This window comes from Phaseolus vulgaris, chromosome 3 (assembly GCF_000499845.2).
Source record: "Phaseolus vulgaris cultivar G19833 chromosome 3, P. vulgaris v2.0, whole genome shotgun sequence".
NCBI classification, from domain to species: Eukaryota; Viridiplantae; Streptophyta; class Magnoliopsida; order Fabales; family Fabaceae; genus Phaseolus; species Phaseolus vulgaris.
The window spans coordinates 46,611,726-46,634,312 of NC_023757.2; the positions used below are offsets into that span (position 1 = coordinate 46,611,726).

The 22,587-nt window shown below is 30.5% G+C and overlaps 1 protein-coding gene and 1 long non-coding RNA gene across 5 annotated transcripts; one reads left to right on the forward strand and one right to left on the reverse strand.

Annotated features, from left to right (window-relative positions):
* On the forward strand, positions 1-935 carry LOC137808200 (uncharacterized). 3 transcript variants are annotated; one of them, XR_011080680.1, is made up of 4 exons: positions 1-206; positions 299-550; positions 634-665; positions 773-935. It is a non-coding gene; the product is annotated as an uncharacterized lncRNA (long non-coding RNA). The 3 variants fall into 3 exon arrangements; XR_011080681.1 differs by lacking the exon at positions 1-206 and having other exon boundaries at positions 215-372; positions 457-550; XR_011080679.1 differs by lacking the exon at positions 1-206 and having other exon boundaries at positions 215-550.
* Positions 936-10,575: 9,640 nt separating this feature from the next.
* LOC137808201 (AP2-like ethylene-responsive transcription factor ANT) lies at positions 10,576-14,582 on the reverse strand. Of its 2 annotated transcripts, none has more exons than XM_068609187.1 (9): positions 13,970-14,582; positions 13,183-13,855; positions 12,892-12,974; positions 12,684-12,692; positions 12,433-12,521; positions 12,230-12,303; positions 12,089-12,139; positions 11,901-11,977; positions 10,576-11,409 (listed from the first exon to the last, which is right to left on the reverse strand). In XM_068609187.1, the coding sequence occupies exons 1-9, from the start codon at positions 14,259-14,261 to the stop codon at positions 10,778-10,780; spliced, it is 1,980 nt and encodes a 659-aa protein (XP_068465288.1). In that variant the 5' UTR covers positions 14,262-14,582; the 3' UTR covers positions 10,576-10,777. The 2 variants fall into 2 exon arrangements, with proteins under 2 accessions (XP_068465288.1, XP_068465287.1); XM_068609186.1 differs by having other exon boundaries at positions 11,901-11,980.
* Positions 14,583-22,587: the final 8,005 nt, after the last annotated feature.

Sequence of the window (22,587 nt, forward strand, 5' to 3'; positions counted from 1 at the left end):
GGAGAACTTAATGTTGTTAATGCTAAATTGTTCATCTTTTCTTTGTTCTAACCCCATGCATGTGCATCCCTTGAACCCAACTATCAACCTCCTGTGACATTTGTTGTAGTTCAAAAGCGCATCACCCAAGACTCTTTGCTAGCAACCATCATGACAAGAGTTCTGTTGACAAGAGTGTGTTGGCAAGAGTGGCAACATATTGCTTGGTATTTACTTTAGTTCACTATTTGGTGCCATATCCTTTAAAGAAACTTGTTTAACTATGGTGGTAAATAATTTTACTTATAAAATATTGCAGACACAATTGTTGATTTTAAAATCTGCCATCCAACAGAGTTTGACTTTTATCTTCATAGCCATGCTAGAATACAGGTGAGATCTTTTACTCTTTTTGCTCATAACTTGTAATTTTATGTTAAATTACATCCTCACTGATGTAAACCATGTGTTACACAGGGTACAAGCCGTCCTGCTCACTATCACGTGTTGTGGGTGAAAACAATTTTACTGCAAATGCTTTGCAAACTCTTACTAACAACCTTTGCTACACGTAAGTTCGTTTGCGTTGCTTTTCAAATTCCCGTGTTCCCATTTTTAGACAGGATACTAAATTTGATGTTTTTGTTTTGTTAGATATGCTAGATGCACTCGATCTGTTTCCATTGGTGAGTTCCCCCTTCTTATGTCTTGTTTAATGGACTCTTAATGTTACTTTTACATATATTCATTACTGTAATATTCAAATTCATTTACTTAAAATTATTTATTTCAGGTATCAGACACTAAAAGTGGTGCTCCATCACCTAATCAAATAATAGAATCAAGTGGTGGAAGCAAAACTGATTAAGAATATGTATTTTAATTTTAAACTTGATTAGGGATGTATGAACTTTTTATGTGTTTTAATTTTCATTTACATATAAACTTTTGAACATTATTATGTGTGGTTAAATTTTATAATTGTATAAAACAGATTAAAAAAAATGGTGGTTAAATTTTATAATTGTATAAAACACATTATAAAAAGTGGTGGTTAAATTTTATTTATTCAGAATTAAAATTACGTCAGTTAAAAACGCCACTACTTACTTATATTATGGCGCCAGAATCTTCTTCAATGAATGTAAATTGCGACAGTTATAACTGACACTACTTACATATAAATACCGCCACTATTTACACTATGTTTAAAGTGGCGGGTGTTGCGGCAGATAGAGTAAAACCGCCACATTAAACTTTGTGGCAGCCAGTTCTATGGCGGTTTGGAAAACCGCCACAAGCGTATATTGTGGCGGTTATAAACGTCAGTTTATACGAAAATAACCGCCACAATATACACTTTTTTTTGTAGTGGAAGGAAAGAAAAACGATAATAAAATTTCAAATAGAAATTCAAATTAAAAAAGAAACTGTGAGTGAAAACTGAAGAAATAAATATATATTTAAAAAAACTAAATTCAAAACTGTTTTCTGATAACTGTTTTAATATTTACAAAATTACAAAATAACTAAAACTAAAATTAACTTTTTTATATATATAAAAAACAGTTATATATATAAAAAATAGTTATGGGAAATCCCCATATATATATATATATATAAAGGATTCTTTACTTTAATTATTTAATTATTCTTTTGATGTTTATCAATTTTATTTTTATATTAATATTTATTTTATTACTTTATTTGGACATTTTAATTATTTTATTATTATTTTTAAACATTTAATAAATAATTATTTATTTTTATAATGAATTGAAAACTATTTTTCTTCATTATTTTTCAAACTAATATTCTATCATTTTTTTTTAAAAAACAGTTACAATTCTAAATTTTGAACGTGGAATAGTTTATTAAACGTTTTGTACGAGACAATTTTTTTTTTTCTTCATATCTTGTTAACATATTTAGCTTTTCTGTTTTAAGTTATTGAGTTTTGTTTGTTGACTTAACTTTCCTTTTCTATTTCAGCTAGGTCTTAGTCTTTTTCTTATATATACACCATGTATTTTATTCTCATATACATAAATAAATAAGAATTTCTTTTGTATTTTCTTTTCTATATTTTTTTCTCTTTTATGCTTAAGTCATTGTCTCTTTTTCATTTGCAAGTAGGGTTCATCAGAATCTCCCTTTCTCCATTGCTATTACGTGCGCTCCATTTGATGCACCACATCAGACGAGGAATATTTATCTTCATTGACTGTAATATGGTATCAAAGCAATTTCGAGCCTGTTCTAGCGAGTGTTTGTTGGACTTATCAGGCCACCCGCTATCGGGTCGTTATCGGACCACCCATAATATGTTGTCCCACGCACAAGCTATCACTCTCGACGTGAGGGGATGTGTTGGAGATCCCACATCGACTAGAGATTAGGACATTTCATTGTATATAAGTGGGTGCAAACCTCATCTCATGAGCCGGTTTTATGGGGTTGAGTTAGACTTAAAGTCCATTTTGTAATATGGTATCAGAGAGCAGAAAAGTCTGCACTTTTTGTAATAACCTCATTATTTATAAGTTTTAGTTGTTTGATGTGTTATATATGACTCATTTTCAATTAAACTTAATATCTGTTTCTAAACTCACACACCAAACTTAAATGCACTTTAACTTTCATTTCAACCCACTACATTATACATGACAATCTCACTCAAAAAGACGAAAAATAAAACAAATGCAAAAAATAGAAAGCGAGTAAATTATATTACTTTTTAATCAGTAAAAAAGTATATAAATAAAAAAGTAATCGAATTGGTATAAAAGGTTTTCTACAAAACACTTTTAAAAAACAAAAACTACAATATCTATATAAAATTCGAGATGAAATCAATAGTAACCTGAACACATCTCTACGCTCTAATTATCATATAGAAACATAGAATTTCCAACAACAAAAATCTTTCACTTCTATGCACTCTGTAAAGTCAAAAAACTAGTCTAATCCTCTTTGTGTCAAACTAAGTGAAGTTGTTAATAGAGAAAATGATTAGATGTCCAAAATAAGAACAAACCTCTAACCACATTTCACACATTATATCAAAACTTATTTGTAGATATAGAGTCCTATTAGTAAATTATAGTAATAGATTACTTCCATTTCTTAAGAGAAAAAAGAAAAAGAAAATCCACAAATAATATATAACATATTATATATAATGTGCAAATCAAATACATACAAATCCAAAAATAATTATGTATAACTGATTGGTTATGAAAAACAAGAAATAAAAAAACAAAACAAAGAATAAAAATAATAAAACAAATCAAGGAAAAAGAAAATTTAAAAAAAGAAGCTTACAAACAGAAAAGAAGACAGACGGAAATGAAAAATTATAAAAAAAAAAAACTAAAAACCCAGAAACATATTATAATTATATTATTAAATTAACTTTTCTAACATTTTTCTTTAATATACTAAACTGTATTTTCCTTATAAAGATTAATGTTACAAAACATAAAAGATTATTTACTCTCATTAAAGAGCACATTTAGTATGCTAAAAAGAAGTGAGCGTTTTTATGTAACATTTAACAATGTCTAAATGATAGACTAAAGATGACATTTGATTTTTTTTTTCTCTAAAAATACCTTTTTTTTTTCTTTAACACTACTTTACATTTCAACAATGAACCAAGCATATGAAAACAATCAACATTGTTTAGCATCCAAAAACGATAAAAGTCATTCCCTAAAAAAATGCCAAATAAATAGTACAAGAAGAACACGCAATATTAAATATACTGTAATTAAAGCTATTCAACTATTGAGTATGTTACAATGTTGGAAATTTTAAACACATTTCGGTATATTTAGAGTGCGCACCTCCCAATATAAAATGGAAACTCGTTTCCATTTTGTACAATGATAAATGGAAAAGCATTTATGTGAAGAGTACTGTCATGCCATAATAAAAAATGGGGTGCTAATAACAATGGCCCAGGTTAGTATACTGGGATTTCGCCTAAGTCCAGCCTAGCAATATTGGGCTAAACTAAAAATAAAAATTAGGCAGTTTCTTCCTGCACCCCTACATTTTTCTTCCTGCACCCCCATAATGTAATGCAAAGACAAAAATATCCCTACTACTTTTAAAAAACTCGAAATACACATAAGATCCATACTACTCTTTCTTCTTCCGGACAATGCAATTCGGTAATTTTACAGAATGGGAAATCAACATTTATTTTTTTGCATTTTGGATTGGAAAATCCATAAATATTCTGGATTGGTGAATCCGGTAATCTTTCGGATCCATCAATCCGTAACAAAAATTAGACTTTCAGATTCAGCAATCCGGAGATCAATAAGTTGTTTTCAAAATACCCCTTTATTTGAAAAAGAACACGAATCACTTCCAGATTGATAAATCCTTAGCACACTCCCATATCCCAATATCCGATAACCTAAAAAACTCTAGTTTTTTCAAATAAAATGTGAAAGTCAATTTTGGGATTTACAAAATTGTGGGAGTGCAGAAAGAAAAACGTAGGGGTGCAAGAAGAAGAAGCCTAAAAACTATTAGTAAGCATTTACGCAGAGTAGGCCCAATCAACTATCATTCGTAAGGCTACTTCATCCTGCACCTTCATATATTCTCGCACCTCCATATATTCTTGCGGCATCATACTAAATGTAAAAAGATCTTTTTGTCCTTCAGTAAAAAATTAAATTAACCTTTAAAATTCCACACACCTTTCTCACATTATTTCTTCTCCCATTTTATCTCACCCTGATAACCCAAGGACCTCGCGCTCTTTTTCTTGCATTGGTTTGTGGTTGATTTGAGTGTCTTTCATTTTTATTTTTTTTATAAAAACATTTCAAATTACATAATCTATAAGATATTTTTGAATCGAAAAGTGTTCTCCAGATTTATAGAATCTATGAACAATTTTAAAAAATATATATTTTGAATTACATAATTTAAAAGTTAATATTAAATTTGGAAATAGCTTTTGAATTATGTAATCCAAAATATATTTTTAAAATGATGGTATTATGAATTAGATAATTTGCAAGTTTTTTCTGTATTTGGGTGTATTTGGGAGTAGCTTATAGATTATGTAATATGAATATATTTTTTATTACATAATCTGGAAGCTAATTTCATATCCAGAAAAGATTTTCAGATTATGTAATTCAGAATCTAATCTCAAATTTAAAAAAAAATTAAATTAATTATGTAATCCAAAATATAAATTACACTTTAATTTTTTTTATAAAAGGGTATTTTGGAATAAAAAGCTTAAGAGGTGGCAAAAAATAAATGTATGGGGAAGAGGCAGCCCATTCACAACCAAGAGATTTCTCACCATGTGTCTAGTGGTGAGGGTTTTGATAAGCTTTCATGAAGTGAGAGACAATATTTAAATTGTATATTTTAAAAAAATTAATTTTAATAATGATTTAATTTAATTTTTAGTGAATATGTTCTTCTTACTAAAATAAAATAGATGAATAACTTCGCATTTAAAATATAAAGAAAATGACTATCATTTAGTTAAAAAAACATAAGAGAATGCTTATTTCAGAACTAGAGAATGTTATTTTGTTGAAAACATAATATATGTTATGTCTATTTTAAAACTATAGATATGTTAGTGTTATTTAACTTAAGGTCATGAGAGAGTCAAGTTTGATATTCTTTCCTTTTTCTTAATTTAGTTTTTAGTTAATTTGTCAGGAAAAAAATAACATAGAAATGTCATAACTGGTTTATTAGGTTCAACAATATTTATTGCATTTTTTATTTCTATATAAAAATATTTTTAAAAAAAGAATATAAGAAGTATTAATTTTAGCTTTCTATGTAATATTAACTCTAAGCCTAGTTTTGTATAATTGTTACTTTGTTCTATATTCATCATTACTTCTTTGGTACGCATAAAAAACTTAAAATGACACTTGTCATGAAAGTCAAAAAGTATATAGTTTTAGAAAAATACTGATTAGTGCCCTTTGGCGGATAATTAATTTATAATTTTTTAATGTACTCTTACATAGTTTTCAATAAAAAAACTCTCTTTTCAACAAGACCCTATATTTTTATTGTAAATGTTAATTAATTTCCACCGTTATTCCCGATTCAGTCATGATTTTCACTTCAGATCTGCAATTTGAAGCAACTACCATGCATCTACTGATAAATGAGGACATATGCATACCAACAACAACGAAGAGGAAACAAGTCATTGTTTTAGCTGAGCTTTCTACATTTTTAGATTTTTGATACTTTATCTTTTGTTGGAGGATCAAGAAAATAGACAGGAAATTTCAATCCATTTACATGAACTGAAGTGATGTATGGACAAAATTTTGAAATGATAAGAGCAATATATGCATTTGTAGGTACTCCTTTTGTCGCTTCTTTATGCCAGAAATTATGTGTTGCAATTTAAACGTCCTGATAAGATCTGCTTCATTGCATTTATTCATGATAATATTTTGGCTTGAAATAACCACAAACTTGTATATTTCCATATCTCTTAATTTTGACTTGCTGATATTATTATTGCTTAGGACGTGTGTTGACTATAATGTTAACCTTTTCCCTATAATGCCAGGCTTAAGGCAAAGGGAACAAACAAATCGATGACTAATTAAAATTGCTGACATTACAGCTATCCACAACAAGCATAAAAGTTAAAAGTCTCTTTAATTTCCAATGATATCAAATCTGGTGATTTAATTATCAGCACTAAAATGCAGGATCCATGAAGCACGGTAGAGGTGAAAGTTGAATTAAACTACTGGAATTGATTATCTTGGACATGACATATTGAACTTTTCCAAACTCTGTCTTCACCACGAAGCCGTACACTTTGGTAATGCCTCCATATTCTTCTGCATGGTTCATCTTTATTGACTTCATAATGGTCACTCTCTTGATTCTGTCCACGTTGATTTTGCCGTCGGCATGCTTCTCTTTTACATGTTTGTTTCCTCTGCTTTTTTCCTAGTAAGGGAATTGGGATACCATATGCTAACTTTATCTTTTCAAATTTGGGAGGCCACGCCCACTTAATTAAAGGCAAAAGGAAAAAACAAAAGGGTCCTTCAATAACAGTGGATATACTATTTTTTCACCAAGAAGTTGGTGGTGGTGGTGTAGTCTTCACATTAAATATTCACACAGTATATTAATACGCGTGAACAATTGGATACTTTCTATTTCCTTGTCGCACCATTAGTAATTTTTCAGTAACTATACACATTATACAAGCTTTTCAGAATAAACGTTGTGTTATGGTATATTGAAGGCGTGGATACGTATGCAGAATATAGTGCTGAGATGAGAATAGACAATAACTGTTGTGCATAATTGTCTTGACCAAGGCTTTTGGGCTCACAATCACTGGCATGATAGCTTAGGGTGATTATTTCCCACGAGGGGATGACGAAATACTAATCATGTTAGAGATCTATGCAAGTTCATGTTGCATTTTTCCCACCATTTCAAATTATCAGTCACCTTTACTTCAGTTTTTGTCACTTCAAAAAATCATCATGACCACACTTTAACTCTCTTAATGACATCAATCTAGTTAAAGAGGATTGTTTTACAACAGGATTTGGTGTTATTAATAATTTCTTTATACATTCCTTTAAACAAAAATTAATTTAAAATAAAGTATTGATTAATTAGTTTCATATTCTATGTCACTAAAGAAGAAATATTACTCGATAGTTTAAGATTAGCATGTATAGGTAATCTCAATCAATATTTATACTACTCAATTTTTTTAATTTATGAGCATGATTAATATAATTAACTCAATTACTTGTTATGTAAAGATGAGTAAAAAATGTGACGACTCTAGACTTTTGATAACTGTCATTACTGTCAAATTAAAATGATTACAGTATAGATCTGTCTAACACTAAATAGATGATAATATATAAGTGGCCAAATGACCCCAAGTCATCTCCCAACAAAATTCAAAACTTATATGCAAGTAATGAGGATTAACAATAATAATAAAAGATGCATCTACAACCAGTGCCCACTTTGTTCCTTGCATATACTCCATCAAAATGCTTATCTCATATCTCTTAAATTATGCGCTCAAGAAATTAATTAGAACAATGCAAACTAACTAAGAAGCCAAAGTTTAAGATATGGAAGACTCTCAATCCCGCGTTTAAGTACAACCTCTCACAAAAATCGATTAAAATATTAAAACAACTGCTATAGAGAATTAAAAAATGAAACTTTTATTAACCAAAACCTCATAACTCAATGGGAAATTACAAAGGAATCAACTAAAAATGTTTAACTTTTCACTTGGAAGCAAAATAAAAGAATTACAAAGAAAAGAAAAACTAGGTCTAAAATGTGTTTGCTCATCTAAAACGAGATCCCCAAAAGCTGTTTCTTCCTCTTTCTGAAGCCTCTTTTATAATATTATTTTCCTTGCACAAAATCAGATTGCCTTATGATATTGTTTTACAATTATCAGATGTTTCCTTTCTTGTTTCAAATTATTAAACATATATCTTCATTCCCAAATAGTTTCGTATTTTATTCTTCTTCTCTTCCAAATATTTTTCTTCATATTTGGGCATTGATTGTAATTGATTCTCATACTGTTGTGAGAGATATTGCAGAAATTTGCATTCAACTCCTTTTCTGGGATATTTGCAGATCTAATTATTTATTTCAGATCTTGTTTTCTGTTTTGATTCAAAAGAAACAACTTAGGTTAAAAATAAAAAATTAATAACAATAAAGGCCAAAATAAATTCAATTAGAAGAATATTAATTAAAATAATGAATTTATCTATTATTATAATCCAATAATCTATGATTTAAAACATTGAGTGTGAATAAATATATATGCACTTCAATTTCTTAATATTTGTCTCCTGCATCAACATTTTTTATTAGTTAAATTTTAAAAAAGACTATTAAATCATAAGAGGAGTTACTAAATAAGAAGTAGAAACAATATAGTTAAGTAAATTTTAATTAACAATGTATTAAAAATTTTGCAATTTTGGCGTTAGAATCTCAAACTAGAATATAAGCAAGCAAAGGTCCTGGGGACAATTACATATTATTTTATACCCTCGTGTCATATTTAAACGTAGATCATGAGCATAAAAGAGCATGGAAATGAAAAAAAGAGAGCATATCTGAAGTGTGAATATACCCATGCCGAGTGAGGTTGATTGTTTAAGATAAGTAAAGTGTTAAAACTTTAGAATGTCGAGTTTATTGTTAGATGGAATTTTATTCTTCAGATTAGGAATATGTTTCTTCAATTAATAAAAATAGGTTGCTTCTTTTCTGAATTTTTTTACCAACATTTTATCAAACATAGAAAAACAGTTTTGGGTAATATGTATGAGGAAAATGAAAATAATATGGAGCAAGAATTTGATGAAAATGCTGAAGTTGATGAAGATGAAAGATGGAAGATTGTTATGTATGAGGAAATACAAATGATTGAGAAAAATGTTGGAAATCCCACATGAGATTAGGACATTTCATTGTATATAAGTGAGTTCAAACCTCATCCCATAAGCCGGTTTTATGGGATTGAGTTAGGTTTAAAGTTCACTTTGTAATATGGCATCAAAGCCAAGTTGAGCATATTCTAGCAATTGTTGGGCTTATCAGGCCACCCACTATCGGATCATTATCGGACCACCTATAATATGTTATCACACGCACGTGAGGAGAGTATCCTCATCTCTAATCGGTGTAGGATCTCCAACAAACATCTTAAGAAAAATGATGAAGTTTGAGAATATTTCTTGTGACAACTTATGAAAGTACATATAATTTTTCTTTATATTTTGATTTTTCTTTTATCAATATGTAATTTTTTTCTTATAATGATTAATTTTCACTCAATAGCCAGCATAACTACGTGGACCTACAAAATCAATTCTTCACATTGATTTGAAATAGTTAAAACTAGTATAATTATAAAGCATTATGTTATGATAATATAAGAAACATTTCTCCTCCATTTTTATCTCATATTTGTTCCACTAAAACTTTAATATAAAGACGCGCTGTTCATAGACCACGATGGGTGTTAAGGGCCAGTATAATTATTAGAGTGCTTATAAAATAATGAAAGAAAGATGTGAAAAGTTTTCCAACTATGTGGCTTTCCTTAAGGCAGCAGACAAATTGTAATACGAGAGATGGCATTAAGTGATGAATCAGATAACATAAAGTCATTCAGAGGGAATATAATTGCCTTTTGTTTGAATTAGGTAAGGGAATATCTGCTGCCTTTAGACAAAGTTAAGCAAGAAAAGGTGAGAGTAATGATGACCCTGGACGTGGAGAATCAGTAGCAATGACGTGATCAAGAGGATCATTACGGTCAAAGGGATGGATTAAAATAAATATATATCTCAGGTCCAGTTATGCTTAATTGGGACACATATTGAGCTGGGTTATGTACTTAGGAGGACCAGCAATTTTGAAACAAATGATGTATTGTGTTTCACCCCATATTGCCTTAATAATTTCACCTTCTCAATCATAACCTTTTTATAGCCTTCTCGTCCATTTCTATTGATGAGTCCACATAATCTGGCCACAAGGATATCAAAATGAAAATTCAGGAGTTCTTTACTAGGACAATGTTAACATGAAACTAATTAAAGTTTAAACTTGCGAATAATATTTAAACCCTCAATTTTACTTGCTACAACCCTTCTATTGTATTGTCCATGCATGCAAAATGACAATAAAAAGGATTGAATTTTTACTTGAGAGAACAAAAATAAAAGGACTATGAAACTATGAACTATGCATCTGTCCAAGCAGCAAAAACTGGCATCTGAGGCAAAGAAAGGGCAGGCCTCAAATGGGGTGAAGGATCCCAAGAATTCACGTTATTTGGATTGGTAGACAATAATTTTGACGCAGTTGAAGGCATTCCAGAGAGCATTGGCAAGCTTGTCCTATCAGGGCTACCTTCTCTTGAGCTATTCAAACTCGTGGCCAATGAAGAAGGATTTGACACATGCGTTCTCACCTTACTTGATTCCTCTACTTCTTGATGAAACATGCTGTCCAAAGCCACTGAGAAGGATTGGTTAGTTCTGTCACTCTCAATTCTAGGTGGATTCTGATCAAGTTGTTGAGAGGATTGATAGAGAGCCATCTTCCACTGATCATTTTGACTTTCACAGCTCTTCTGCATTAGGATAGCTTCTTGAGTGTCATCATAAGCAGAAGACTTACGATTCTGATCAATATACTGAGTTCCACTGTCTGTCTCTCGGTTGCGCCTAGCTAGCTCACTGCTAAGAAGGTTGCTGCTCGCCATAATTTTCTCCACATCATATCTTGTTATGTCAAAGTTTGTTACAGCATTCACTCCTCGGAATTTTATAGCAGCAATGTCATAGGCTTCAGCTGCTTCCTCTTGTGTACCTAGAGTTTGATTTCAATAAGACTAATGATTAGCTTTTTGTGCCAACATTGGATATATATAATGTTTTTTTCCTCTTCGGCCTAATACAATGGATCTTTTTTTTGGGGGGGCAGACACTTTGGAAAGTAGTATTTGGTAAAAAACTTGAGTTCAGTGACATTGGATAAGATTTTATTTAAGTGAACAATTAAGATTTAAAGATATTATTGTGTATGAGTCTGAATAACAGCATTAATAAAAGCTGTCTCTTCGGGACTAACAGTCCTCTACAATATTTATTAAAGTGAGTCATGATCAGCTTTATCGTGGCTGAAAAGATGGGCATCCTTAGAGAACATGAAAGAATAGGTTTTCAAAGTCATAAAGCGCCCTCTATGTCGTATCCTACCATGGGAAACATGGTAATTGGTACGTGAACACGTTGAGAGAAAAAAAGGTACATTAATTCAGAGGAAGAAAAGAGTTATCCAGAGAGTATGAAAGAACTTACTGAAAGTTCCAAGATATAGATCTTTGTTTCCAGCCACTCTACCAATTCGTGCTTGCCACCTTCCATGTTGGTGGTGTCTGCTACCAAGTTTGAAAAACTTCAGACATTTTAATTGAAGATATAAAAATATTTATGTTACTAATTAAATTGTAATTATATGTACTGTGAATGATTGTTAGCTAGAAGACCTTGTTACTCCTCTGTACATGGAAGCCCCTCTAGAGAATCCGCTGCTTTTTCTGAATTGACAGAGTTGATAGATGTCATGAATAAGTAAAATAGTTGTTGACTATTTGCTTTACAGATGATAAATAGCAACAAGATTTTACCTTCTTAAATGAGCAACATACTCCTGTCTCGTCATGTTCTTCATTTCCTCAAGTTCATTTTGATAATTTTCCAACTGTTAGAAGAGAATGTAAAAGAAAAAAAGATGTCGTAAGATTATTGTTTTATTCTCTGTTATGAACTAGACCACACAACTTGAGTGGAAACATGAAAGAGAAAGGAGAAATAAATTATCTTTTATTACAGGGAAGTTTATGTGAGTGGAGGGTCCCCAATACTTGAGTGCGGCCAGATCATATGCTCTCGCAGCTTTTTCTTCCATATCATAACCCCCTAAAATCAAAAGTTTGGAATGACTTGAATAAACATAAATTTTCCTCTTTTGTTAAGGTCATAAGCAAAATATTAAATGATATCTATCTTTAACTGTCTCGTGAATCTAAGCTCTGTGAATTTCAAAATTAAAAGAAATTTTAAGTTCTTAAGAAACCTTACCTAGATAAACTGACATTCATCGTATTTTTGAGATGCATTCCCCGGGAAGAAAAGATACAAACCAAAAGTAATAGTTAGTGGTGTCTAAAAATTTGAAGATCTTTGCTTCAAAGAACAGTGGAACACAATAGATAGATATGTTCGACCTAAAAAATGCACAAGAAAAAAACAAAAGAAAAAGTGATGGGGAATATAGCCACTCTCTTACCTTGTCTTCCTTTCCTGCTTTGGCCCTCTTTCTTGCAGCTGTTGTCCCATAGATGAGCTTCATACCTACCAGTCCACCTATGCCTGATACACATACACACTTTAGAAATAAAGAGAAACAATAAAACAAAAAAACACAAAAAGGGATGAAGTGTTAAATGTGTTGAGGATGTTCACGCATGAACCATTACACATAATATTATGCAAATCAAGTGAACAAACAACTGACCTATAGCTTTATTCATTCAAATGCATAAACATATTAGTGCGATGTTGGTAGAAGAGAACAAACCTTGTCACGCCTCTATATTGGGAGGTTCTTTGTCCAAAGGTGTCAATGGACTTCCTATGAATTATTTGCTTCTGGTCAACCTTTTCAGGTCCCCTTTTCTTTGTATCCATGGCAACAGAATCAATGACAGCAGGTGATGCGCGGTGCGAACTAGTCACACAACTGGATTGTGAGCTAGGACTCATGGACAAGCTTAAAGACTGCAAATCCCCATATGCCATTGACCCGATAGACCCTGACTCACCTCCATTTTCCTCCACAGGAACAATCAACTTTGACTCCTGTGCATGGCTACTTTGGAAGTTCCTTACTCCCCAACTCTTAAGACCAGGAGCAGGAACTCCATCATCACCCATGTTTGGAATCTGAAGATTGCTGTCTGAAGTTTGACTTTGCTTCGACCCTTCTAACATCATATCATGGTTTCTCAAGGTAGAGTAATATGATAAGTGTTGGGCTTGAAGCTCTTGCTGATGTTGATGTTGAGTGCTAATGTGCTGGAGATGGTTTTGGAAAGTTTGGTTACTTGGGTCACGGCGTGAGGATTGGTTGTAAAACACACTGTCTAAGCTCAGAGGCATTGTTTCTGTGACACTACATTCATAGTGAGGGGTCCCCATCGCTTCCCCACCTAAGAAATTCTCCAGTTTTGGAGTTGATGTGGTAGCCATTGCTTCACAAAAATAGATAAAAACACAGTGGTCAAGAGAGGCAACAATTAGTATAATGCACACTAAAAAACAAGTCTCCCAAAAACAAGAGAATATAGAAAAAGTTTTGGACTAACCTTGTGTTTGTGACCTGCTCAAAGCTTCCATACCATAGAGAGAACCATCAGATTTGAGGGGCATGATAGGCAAAGCTGAATAATATCCAACATTTTCAGCTTCAAGTCCATAGTAGAAGCCGTAGTTATTAAGTGGTGCAGTGTGGTAAAAGCTTGTGGGAACCACTTCAGCAGCAGAGGAAGGTTGGGGGTGTGAAGGAACACCTACGTTGATTTGAGGAGAGAGTGAGAAACCCAACCAGTTATTTTGATTATTAAGGTCAACAGAGTCATCATTTTCCATGCTCTTCATTTTCTCTCGACAAACACTCCCTTGCTCCTTCACCAAACAAGAGAAATATATATATCTATCTAAATATTCAATGGGAAACCATATCCACTATCTAGCCTCCCCACCCCACCACTTAGACCAATTTCTTTTCCTTCAGTTTTTTGTAAATAAATAATTTTGTCTCGGTTGCAAAACTGAGTGGGCTAAATCTAACAAACAATGTAAGCAAATCTATGCAGATCCTGCAGGCAACTGCATCATCTATAAGCTCTTTCTCTCTCTCTCTTTCTTTCTATGTGAGTGTCTTGGCATGTATGTATATAAGGGTGTCTCGGTGGACACATTTCTAAAGGGAACAAAGCAAGTTCCTTTAAACTAAACAAAAAGAATGTGTTCCAGCAAGCAATGCTAGGCATCCTTCCCGCATTCCATGGGGATCCGTGTATGAGAAAGACCTTCGCTTTTGCTTTATTCTACGCTCCCTCCTTTCCTTTTCTCTTTTATGTAACACTCCTTAGTCCATAGACCATAGTCACTCTCATATTAAAGTAATAATACCAATTAGTTATTGTTATCTAAAAAAGACCCTTGTGCTGCATCCAACAACAGCAAATACAGAGGCCTCATTTTTGCACAATGGATGCAAATGCAACTTCAAAACTCAAACCAAGTCCATCTCAAATTTATTGGTCACGCTCACACAGTCACACACACATTACTAATATATATTTTGTTATGTTGGATACATATATATAAATAAAGGTTCATTTAATGTGATGGGGGTTGCTATTTGGCTTGGTTGGTTGCTTTTGGTGTGAGTTGCTGAGAAGCTTGAATTGGGTTTCACGGGCCTTCGACAACGTGTCCCTCCTTCCAGTCACTTCAAAACAGTTTGCAGATCCTGCTCTGCTATGGACCCCTACAACAACTTTGCAACTACAGGACAGGTATCTGCCACCCAAGAGTTATAGGGGTTGGCTCTTGACGTCGTTTCTTTAAACTCCAATTTTCTTGTCCTCCACTGCAAATAACCTCTGCTCTGCTGTGGGCTACCGACTCTCCCCTTTTTGCCCATGTTTTTCAAACGCACATTTACCACTTCCCCTTCCTCCAATGCAGCCAATTACACTTATATTTCAAATTTCAACCACTGCCACTCATTTTCTTTTGCCCATTCACCTCTTTCTCAATTACTTTCTAATATCAAGAGTTTTTAAGTTTCTTACCTCGTTAAAATTGTAATTAACTGTTACTTCTTCAATTACATTTATCTACAATTGTTTCATAACACTTTCTGACTTTGAAGATATGTTTCTTGTGCATCAAATTACATCAAACAACTAAAGGACCCGAAAGCTACAGCACAAAAATTTACAGCATGTTTACGCGTTCAGTTCAAGTGTATCCACGTTTAATTGAAGCTAACACTGAAACCGGAATAACGCAACTGTTATAGAAATCGTAATGAAACCTGAACCGTGATGTCACCGCAATTAAAATCTTACTTTATTAGTTATTAATCGTTGTAGTTCTATAAACAGCGATTATGGGAAAAAAAGTGGCAGTAATTAATACAGGGTTATTGATGATACTTGGTCTTAGAAGTTGTAGGCCACCTAAAAATTGTTGGCAATGAAGAAAAGAAAAGGTGCAGTATGATGATGGTAGAGTAAGTTTCAGGAATGTTAACACGAGTAATTAGGGCGAAGGGTGCTTTATAAAGTCAAAGCATGGAGAGGAATACGGAAGAAAAGACTAGAAAGGAAAATTATGATATATAGACGATGTGATCTAATTTGGCCCAATGCTAATTGGGTTACCATGATTGGCTACGCCACTCATCAAGCATCTAGAATAGGAGTACTTTTGGTATAAATAAATAGAATAGTAATATTAAATTATTGAGGTGCAAGTTTCTAATTTTTAATGGGTAACCGGGATTGTAGTCAATCAATAGATGCATGAAGACAAAAAGTGAGAGAGCTGAAGTCACTAACATTCTTCAACAGGGAAACTAGCGAGTGGATAATCGTATTCTCTCTATATCACCACATTAGTTATGGCAACCACAAAAACTTCCATTTCATGACCTTTTATTGTTATTTTCTCCAACTCGGTATACACCCTGCCTTATATATTTTGCACATTCCTCCATGGATCTTTTGTTGGTTTCCCATTGAAATATAGAGAGGGTGAATTTTATCCAAGAGCAGCTGAGGGAGAATGTGCCATTTTTTGTGGAGCAAATCCAATTGAAAATTGGAACCATTAACGTGAAAAGTGTGCGTTTTGGTGAGGCAAATAAATAGCAACTCACCATAGGAGTAGAGTAACTTGTGATAAAGCATGCATTCTCGAAGTATACATATATTCCTGATATGATGGAGTGATATGGCCCTTAATAAAGATAAGCGGATTTAAATTTATTCTATGTAGTGGAAGTGTGGGACAATCAACTTCACCATCACTAAACTTACTTTCATGTGATGCATACATTGATTAAAGTCCTACAAGACATTTTTTGTACAATTCTTGCCAGACATTTAGCCAATTGGTTAATCCCACTAATAAAGTCTGGTTTCTGGTTTTGCCAAACTAGACTATTTTCACATGAATCACAACACCCACTTAAGATAACCGCTAATAACATTTTTTTAAATAATTAAAAGTAAATATCATTGTGCCTTGCTAATTAAAAATACATTTATCATCAACTATATCTGAGACTGAAACCAAATAAATATATTCGTTAAATAAAAGAATATGTACACACTTGAGAAAGAAAAAAATTTCACTTTAATTTTTAAAGTCAAAAGCGTAAGTTACTTTAGTTGACTTTATGACATCTGTGTACTAGTCATTGATTTTTGAAAACCTTACTTCAACATTTTTATGTAGAGCAATAAAAAGTAAAATAAAAAAGAAGAAGTGGAATAACTTACGATCTTAAAATGAAGATTTTATAGGTAGACAGTAAAGTGATTCACACTTACGATCTGTAGCAGAATAAAACAAGAAGAGTCTACTTCTTGTCTAATATTCCAAGATCCAAAACAATGAGAAAGGTATGAAGTTTGAAGAAAATTAAAGCCCTTTCCCAATCGTTTTTTCACGTAAACCACAATCACGTTTCTTTACTGGTGCGATGTGTATATACTTACTTTCCTTTTCATCTCAGTTACTGGTCCTAGTTAACTATTTGTTTTGTTTCAGTAATTATTTTGTGGCATTTTTTATATTATCTGTTTTTGTTCTTTTGGTGCTGCACCCAAGAAATGAGGTGTATGTGTGTCATTTTTTATATAATATGTATAGAGAGAGAGGAGGGGGGCCTGTTAAAAAGGTAGGTTTAGATAGAGATTCCGTTTGATGGATGAGTATAATGATTAGTTTGCATGCAAATTTGCGTGACCAAATTCATGGAGACAGGAATTCTAGAGCGTATGATGGTGTTGAGAGAGAAAAGAGATGTGAAATGGAGTTAGGCAGTGAAAGAAAGACGTAGCAGCAGACCAGGAGGAATGTTGAGAAATAGAAAGAGGCCCTCTTTTTGATTGTGCTAATCATCACTCTCTGTTCACATCTCAACACACTCAACCACAAATAATGCATTCTTTCCATTTCACCATCCTTCTCATTTCTGTTTCCACTTATCATAAGTTTCCATTCTTAGATGTAACCCACATTAACTTCATAATTAACAATATTATTATTTTATTTTTAAAATTATTTTTTATTTCAAAATTTCATTATTAGAGTGAACAAATTACTGGCAAATAAAATTTTTCTAACTTTTTAACATATTCTTATACTTCCCACCCTGCAACTTCAATTAATTCAATTTTGATTTATCTACATAACAGAAATAGAAATAGAAATTATTAACATACAGCTATACGGAATCGAAACCAGATTTATGAATAAAGATAGAATCTATATAACAGCTGCTATAGGAAAACCTTAGGATCATATAATAATTATTTAATTATTAATATTGATATTATCAATATTATTATTTTTAATAACATTACTAATATTATTAATAATAATAATATAATTATTATTATTAATTATTATTAATAATAATATTTTAAAGAATTTTATTGATGGATAAACACTTGTAAAAATTACCGATAAATTTTACTAACAGATAATTATAAAACTTATCACTTGTACTATTTATTGATAAAATTTCGTCAGTAATTATATTTTATCGATAAATATATATCACTTGTACTATTTATTGACAAAATTTCGTCAGTAATCATATTTTATCCATAAATATATATCCGTGATTATAGTTGAATTTATTTACAAATTTGTATATGTATGTAATAATTAATTGGTAAATTATAATTTTTTTTTGTAATGATACTACTTATTATAACATTTTCGTAATAAATGATGTAGTATACTATTTATTCTTAAATTGTTTACTAATAATTCATATAATTTTGATTTATAATTGTAATTAACTCTATATAGATTTATTATTATAATATTATCATTTAAATATTAAATATTTAAAACACGGGTCAACATACTAGTTATTTTACATTTTTGGATTAGTACTAAATATATTTTCCATTGTTTTCAAGCGTCTTCATGGATGAGTTTTTTACTTCAAAATTTTCACCAAGTTGATAGATCCTTTCAAGTTTAAGGAGGACCCCACACACAGTTTTAGCATTGCATCTTGTTTATCATGTTTTTAATGTTTAATTATCCGCATTTAATTAGTTTTTTTGATAAATAAAACTAGAAAAAAACCTAATCATAAATTTACTTTCTATATTTTAATGACGGATTATATTTTCAAGTTAAGATTATAAGCTTAGAAAGTCTACAAGTACTCTAACTCTCAAATTCATTAAAATAAATAATTATATTTTCAAGTCGGTCTATAGTTTACATGAAAAGTATCACTTCTCCAAGATATTTTGTGTCATTTTATCAAGTCATAGTTGTTTGTTTAAGCAAGACTCAAATCATTCAATGATACAATTATTTATCTATTTTTACTTAAGCGGTCTATTTAAGCAAACTTTATTTTTTCAAAATTTAACTCTTTACACTCTACCTTGAGCAAGCAATTCACTTTTCTTAAGTGAATATTTTTATATATTTTTCACTTAGTTTAAATAAATCACTAATAAAATCTACCATAGAGCTTAATTATTTATTTAATTTTTGTTAGATAATCAAAATTAAAAAAAATATATAAAATATGGATTCAACAAATTTTATTAATAATACCATTACAACTAAATAAATTTAGTCCTAAATTGTAATGTTTGAATTATTTTAAATATTATTTCAAAATCACTACTTCAAAAATAGGATTTACCTAAAAATTAGATTCGTTATAATAATTAATTTTATTATTATTAATGTTTTTATTATTTACATTTGTTAATATTTATTATAGGAAATCAAACTCATTAAACATAAAATCTATAACCATTAGTGCCCTAGACAAGAGGATGAGTGAATTGTTTTTGAAAGATTTTTACAAAAAGACTGAAGGTACAGTGAAAAACTTTGAAAATCAACCAATTGATTTTCTTTTCAACTCAATAAAATTTTAGTTTTAAGTTTAATTTCAGAAAATCAACCAGTTGTTTTCACGAAACAATCAGTTGTTTATACCAGCAAAATTTAAAATAGTGTTAAAACAGTTTATGAGTGTAGGGATAGAGAGAATCACACAAGATGTTTATACTGATTCACTCTTAACCAAGAGTTACATCCGGTCCTCAGCTAACCACTGCGAATTTATTATGTAATCAAACCTAGATTACAAACCACACACCAAGATGAATGATCTTGAACCCTTCAAGAACACAAACTATTCTTCGGCAAACACCACAGTTTCCAAAAACACCTTTCTGAAACTGCTTTACACACAAATACAAAAATACAGTGTTCAAAGAAGAAGAGAATAAAATACACTTGGGTATTACAAAAATTAAGGTTCAAAAGTACAAAACTTACACTACAAGAAATTTGTTATTTACATACCGATTATTACATACAGATTCAAATCCGTATGTAATGCATTACATACGGATTTGAATCCGTATGTAAAGTGACGTTACATACGGATCTGGATCCATATGTAAAGTGAGCATTATATACAGATTGTTACATACGGACGGATCTCGATCTGTATGTAAAATAAGTGTTACATACGGATTTTTACATATGGATCCAGATCCGTATATAAAGTAAACATTACATACGGATTTGGATTTGTATGTAAAGTGAGCGTTACATATGAGTTTTTACATTCGAATCCAAATCTATTTGTAAAGTGAACATTACATACAAAAGTGAACATTACATACAAATTTTTTCATACGGATATAGAGAATTGAAATAATTTTAAGATTTATTACGTTGTTATAATTAAATTAAAAAAGTAATTTGAGTTTAATTATTTCTTTTAATTTAATTAAACAAAAAATTATAATATTAAATTTTTTTAAAAAAATTACATACGGATTGTATTCGTATCTAAAGTATTACATACAAAATATTTTTAATAATTGTAAGAATAATAATAATTTTAATAATATTAATAATTGTAATAATAATAATAATAATTTTAATAATATTAATAATTTTAATATTTTAATAATATTAATAATTTTAATAATATTAATGATATTAATAATATTAATAATATAAATGATATTAATAATATTAATAATAAATATAATAAAAATCTTCGAGTGGATTATAACATTTGATTTGTTCTTATTGTTATAGGTTTATTTCATTTTATAAGTATTTTTGCGTTAGACGTTTTAGGAGCTAAAAGACAATCTAGTGTATGATATCTTTGTAATATATCTTTATGCAATTCAATTTTTGCCTATTCAAGTACTTCTACTTTATCATCTTTTACTTTTCTTCACCATTTTTGTTTCCACAACTTTACATTTGGAAGATAATTGAATTCTTGAAATGGGTAATAGCGAATATGAAACCGTGGTAGACGATGTTCTATTCAAATTGTTTTCTTCTTGGAAATCATTTTAGAATTCTATTCTCGAATGAAAACTTTTTTCTTTAAATATACAAATTGATTGGTTCAATGTTTTCTTCATTAAACAAGTAATCCCCATATTTGAGTTTCTTGCATTCAAGGTTGAAGATGACTTGATAATGACTTTGTTTACTATTTTGCGTTTTTTGAGTGAAGTTTTCTTCTCTTTATTATAATTCCTTTAAATTTCTACATTTACAATTTTGCGTTTACATTTCAATTGCAATTTCGATTTCAAGCATGTTCTATTTTCATTTTTAAAATTTGTAGTTTATTAGATGGTCTCTGTTAAGTTCTATTGTTTCGTGGTTTAAGAATTTTTTTTCTTTCTCTTTTTAATTTCTATTGTTTATAGTTTATTTAATTTACATTTATGCACTTTTACATTCTTACCTCTTATATTTTCATTAGATGTTTAGTTTTGCACTATTACTGTTAGACGACCTTGTCCTGTAGACGGTCAAATGGTTGTAGTTAGTTTTTTTATTCATGAATTCATCTGTATTTTAGGTGTTGTTTTAAAATTTTAATTGTAGTTTTAATTCACTTTTACAAGTCTAGGTTTTAAAAATTATTATACTATCGAAAAAGAGAGTCAATAATTGTATTCATAAATGTTAGTCACATTAACTTACTAAGATTTATCTTTCGATAATTATTAATGAATGCATTCATGGATAATTAAATTTAGATATATCAATTCGTTCGTACACATCTTTTCTTTGTTTTTCGAGTTTATAATGAGTTACGGACAAAGTTCGAAAAGATAAAATCTTTGATAATTCCATCATACATGATTGAGTTGCGAATTTTACTGCATCTACTGCATCAACTTACAAACGGGCATGCATTGGTAACTACCGAAAAAATTTTCTGTCGATAAGTTGATATTGGTGAGATATATCAACAACTTCTTGACAAAATTCGTTAGTAATATTTACCAACAAACGTTATACCGATAAAGTTTTTACCTTCACTTTGACTAAGTTTTCATCTTATCTACTAAATTTGTTCGTTGGTAATACTACATTTTCTTATAATGAATAATATTTGAATTGAAAAATAAAATGTAAGATCTTACAACATTTAATTATCACTAAATAGAGGAATAGTTTGATCACAAAGAAGTGATACAGATGAGAAAAGTTAAATGCACACCAAACTTATTAACACACAGGTAGAGGAGATAAATAGGTATGATTGAAAAAAAAAATAGTAAAAGACAATAGATATGTTGATGAAGTGTATAGTATTTAAAGATGTTTATACATCATCACTATTACTTGAACCGAAACC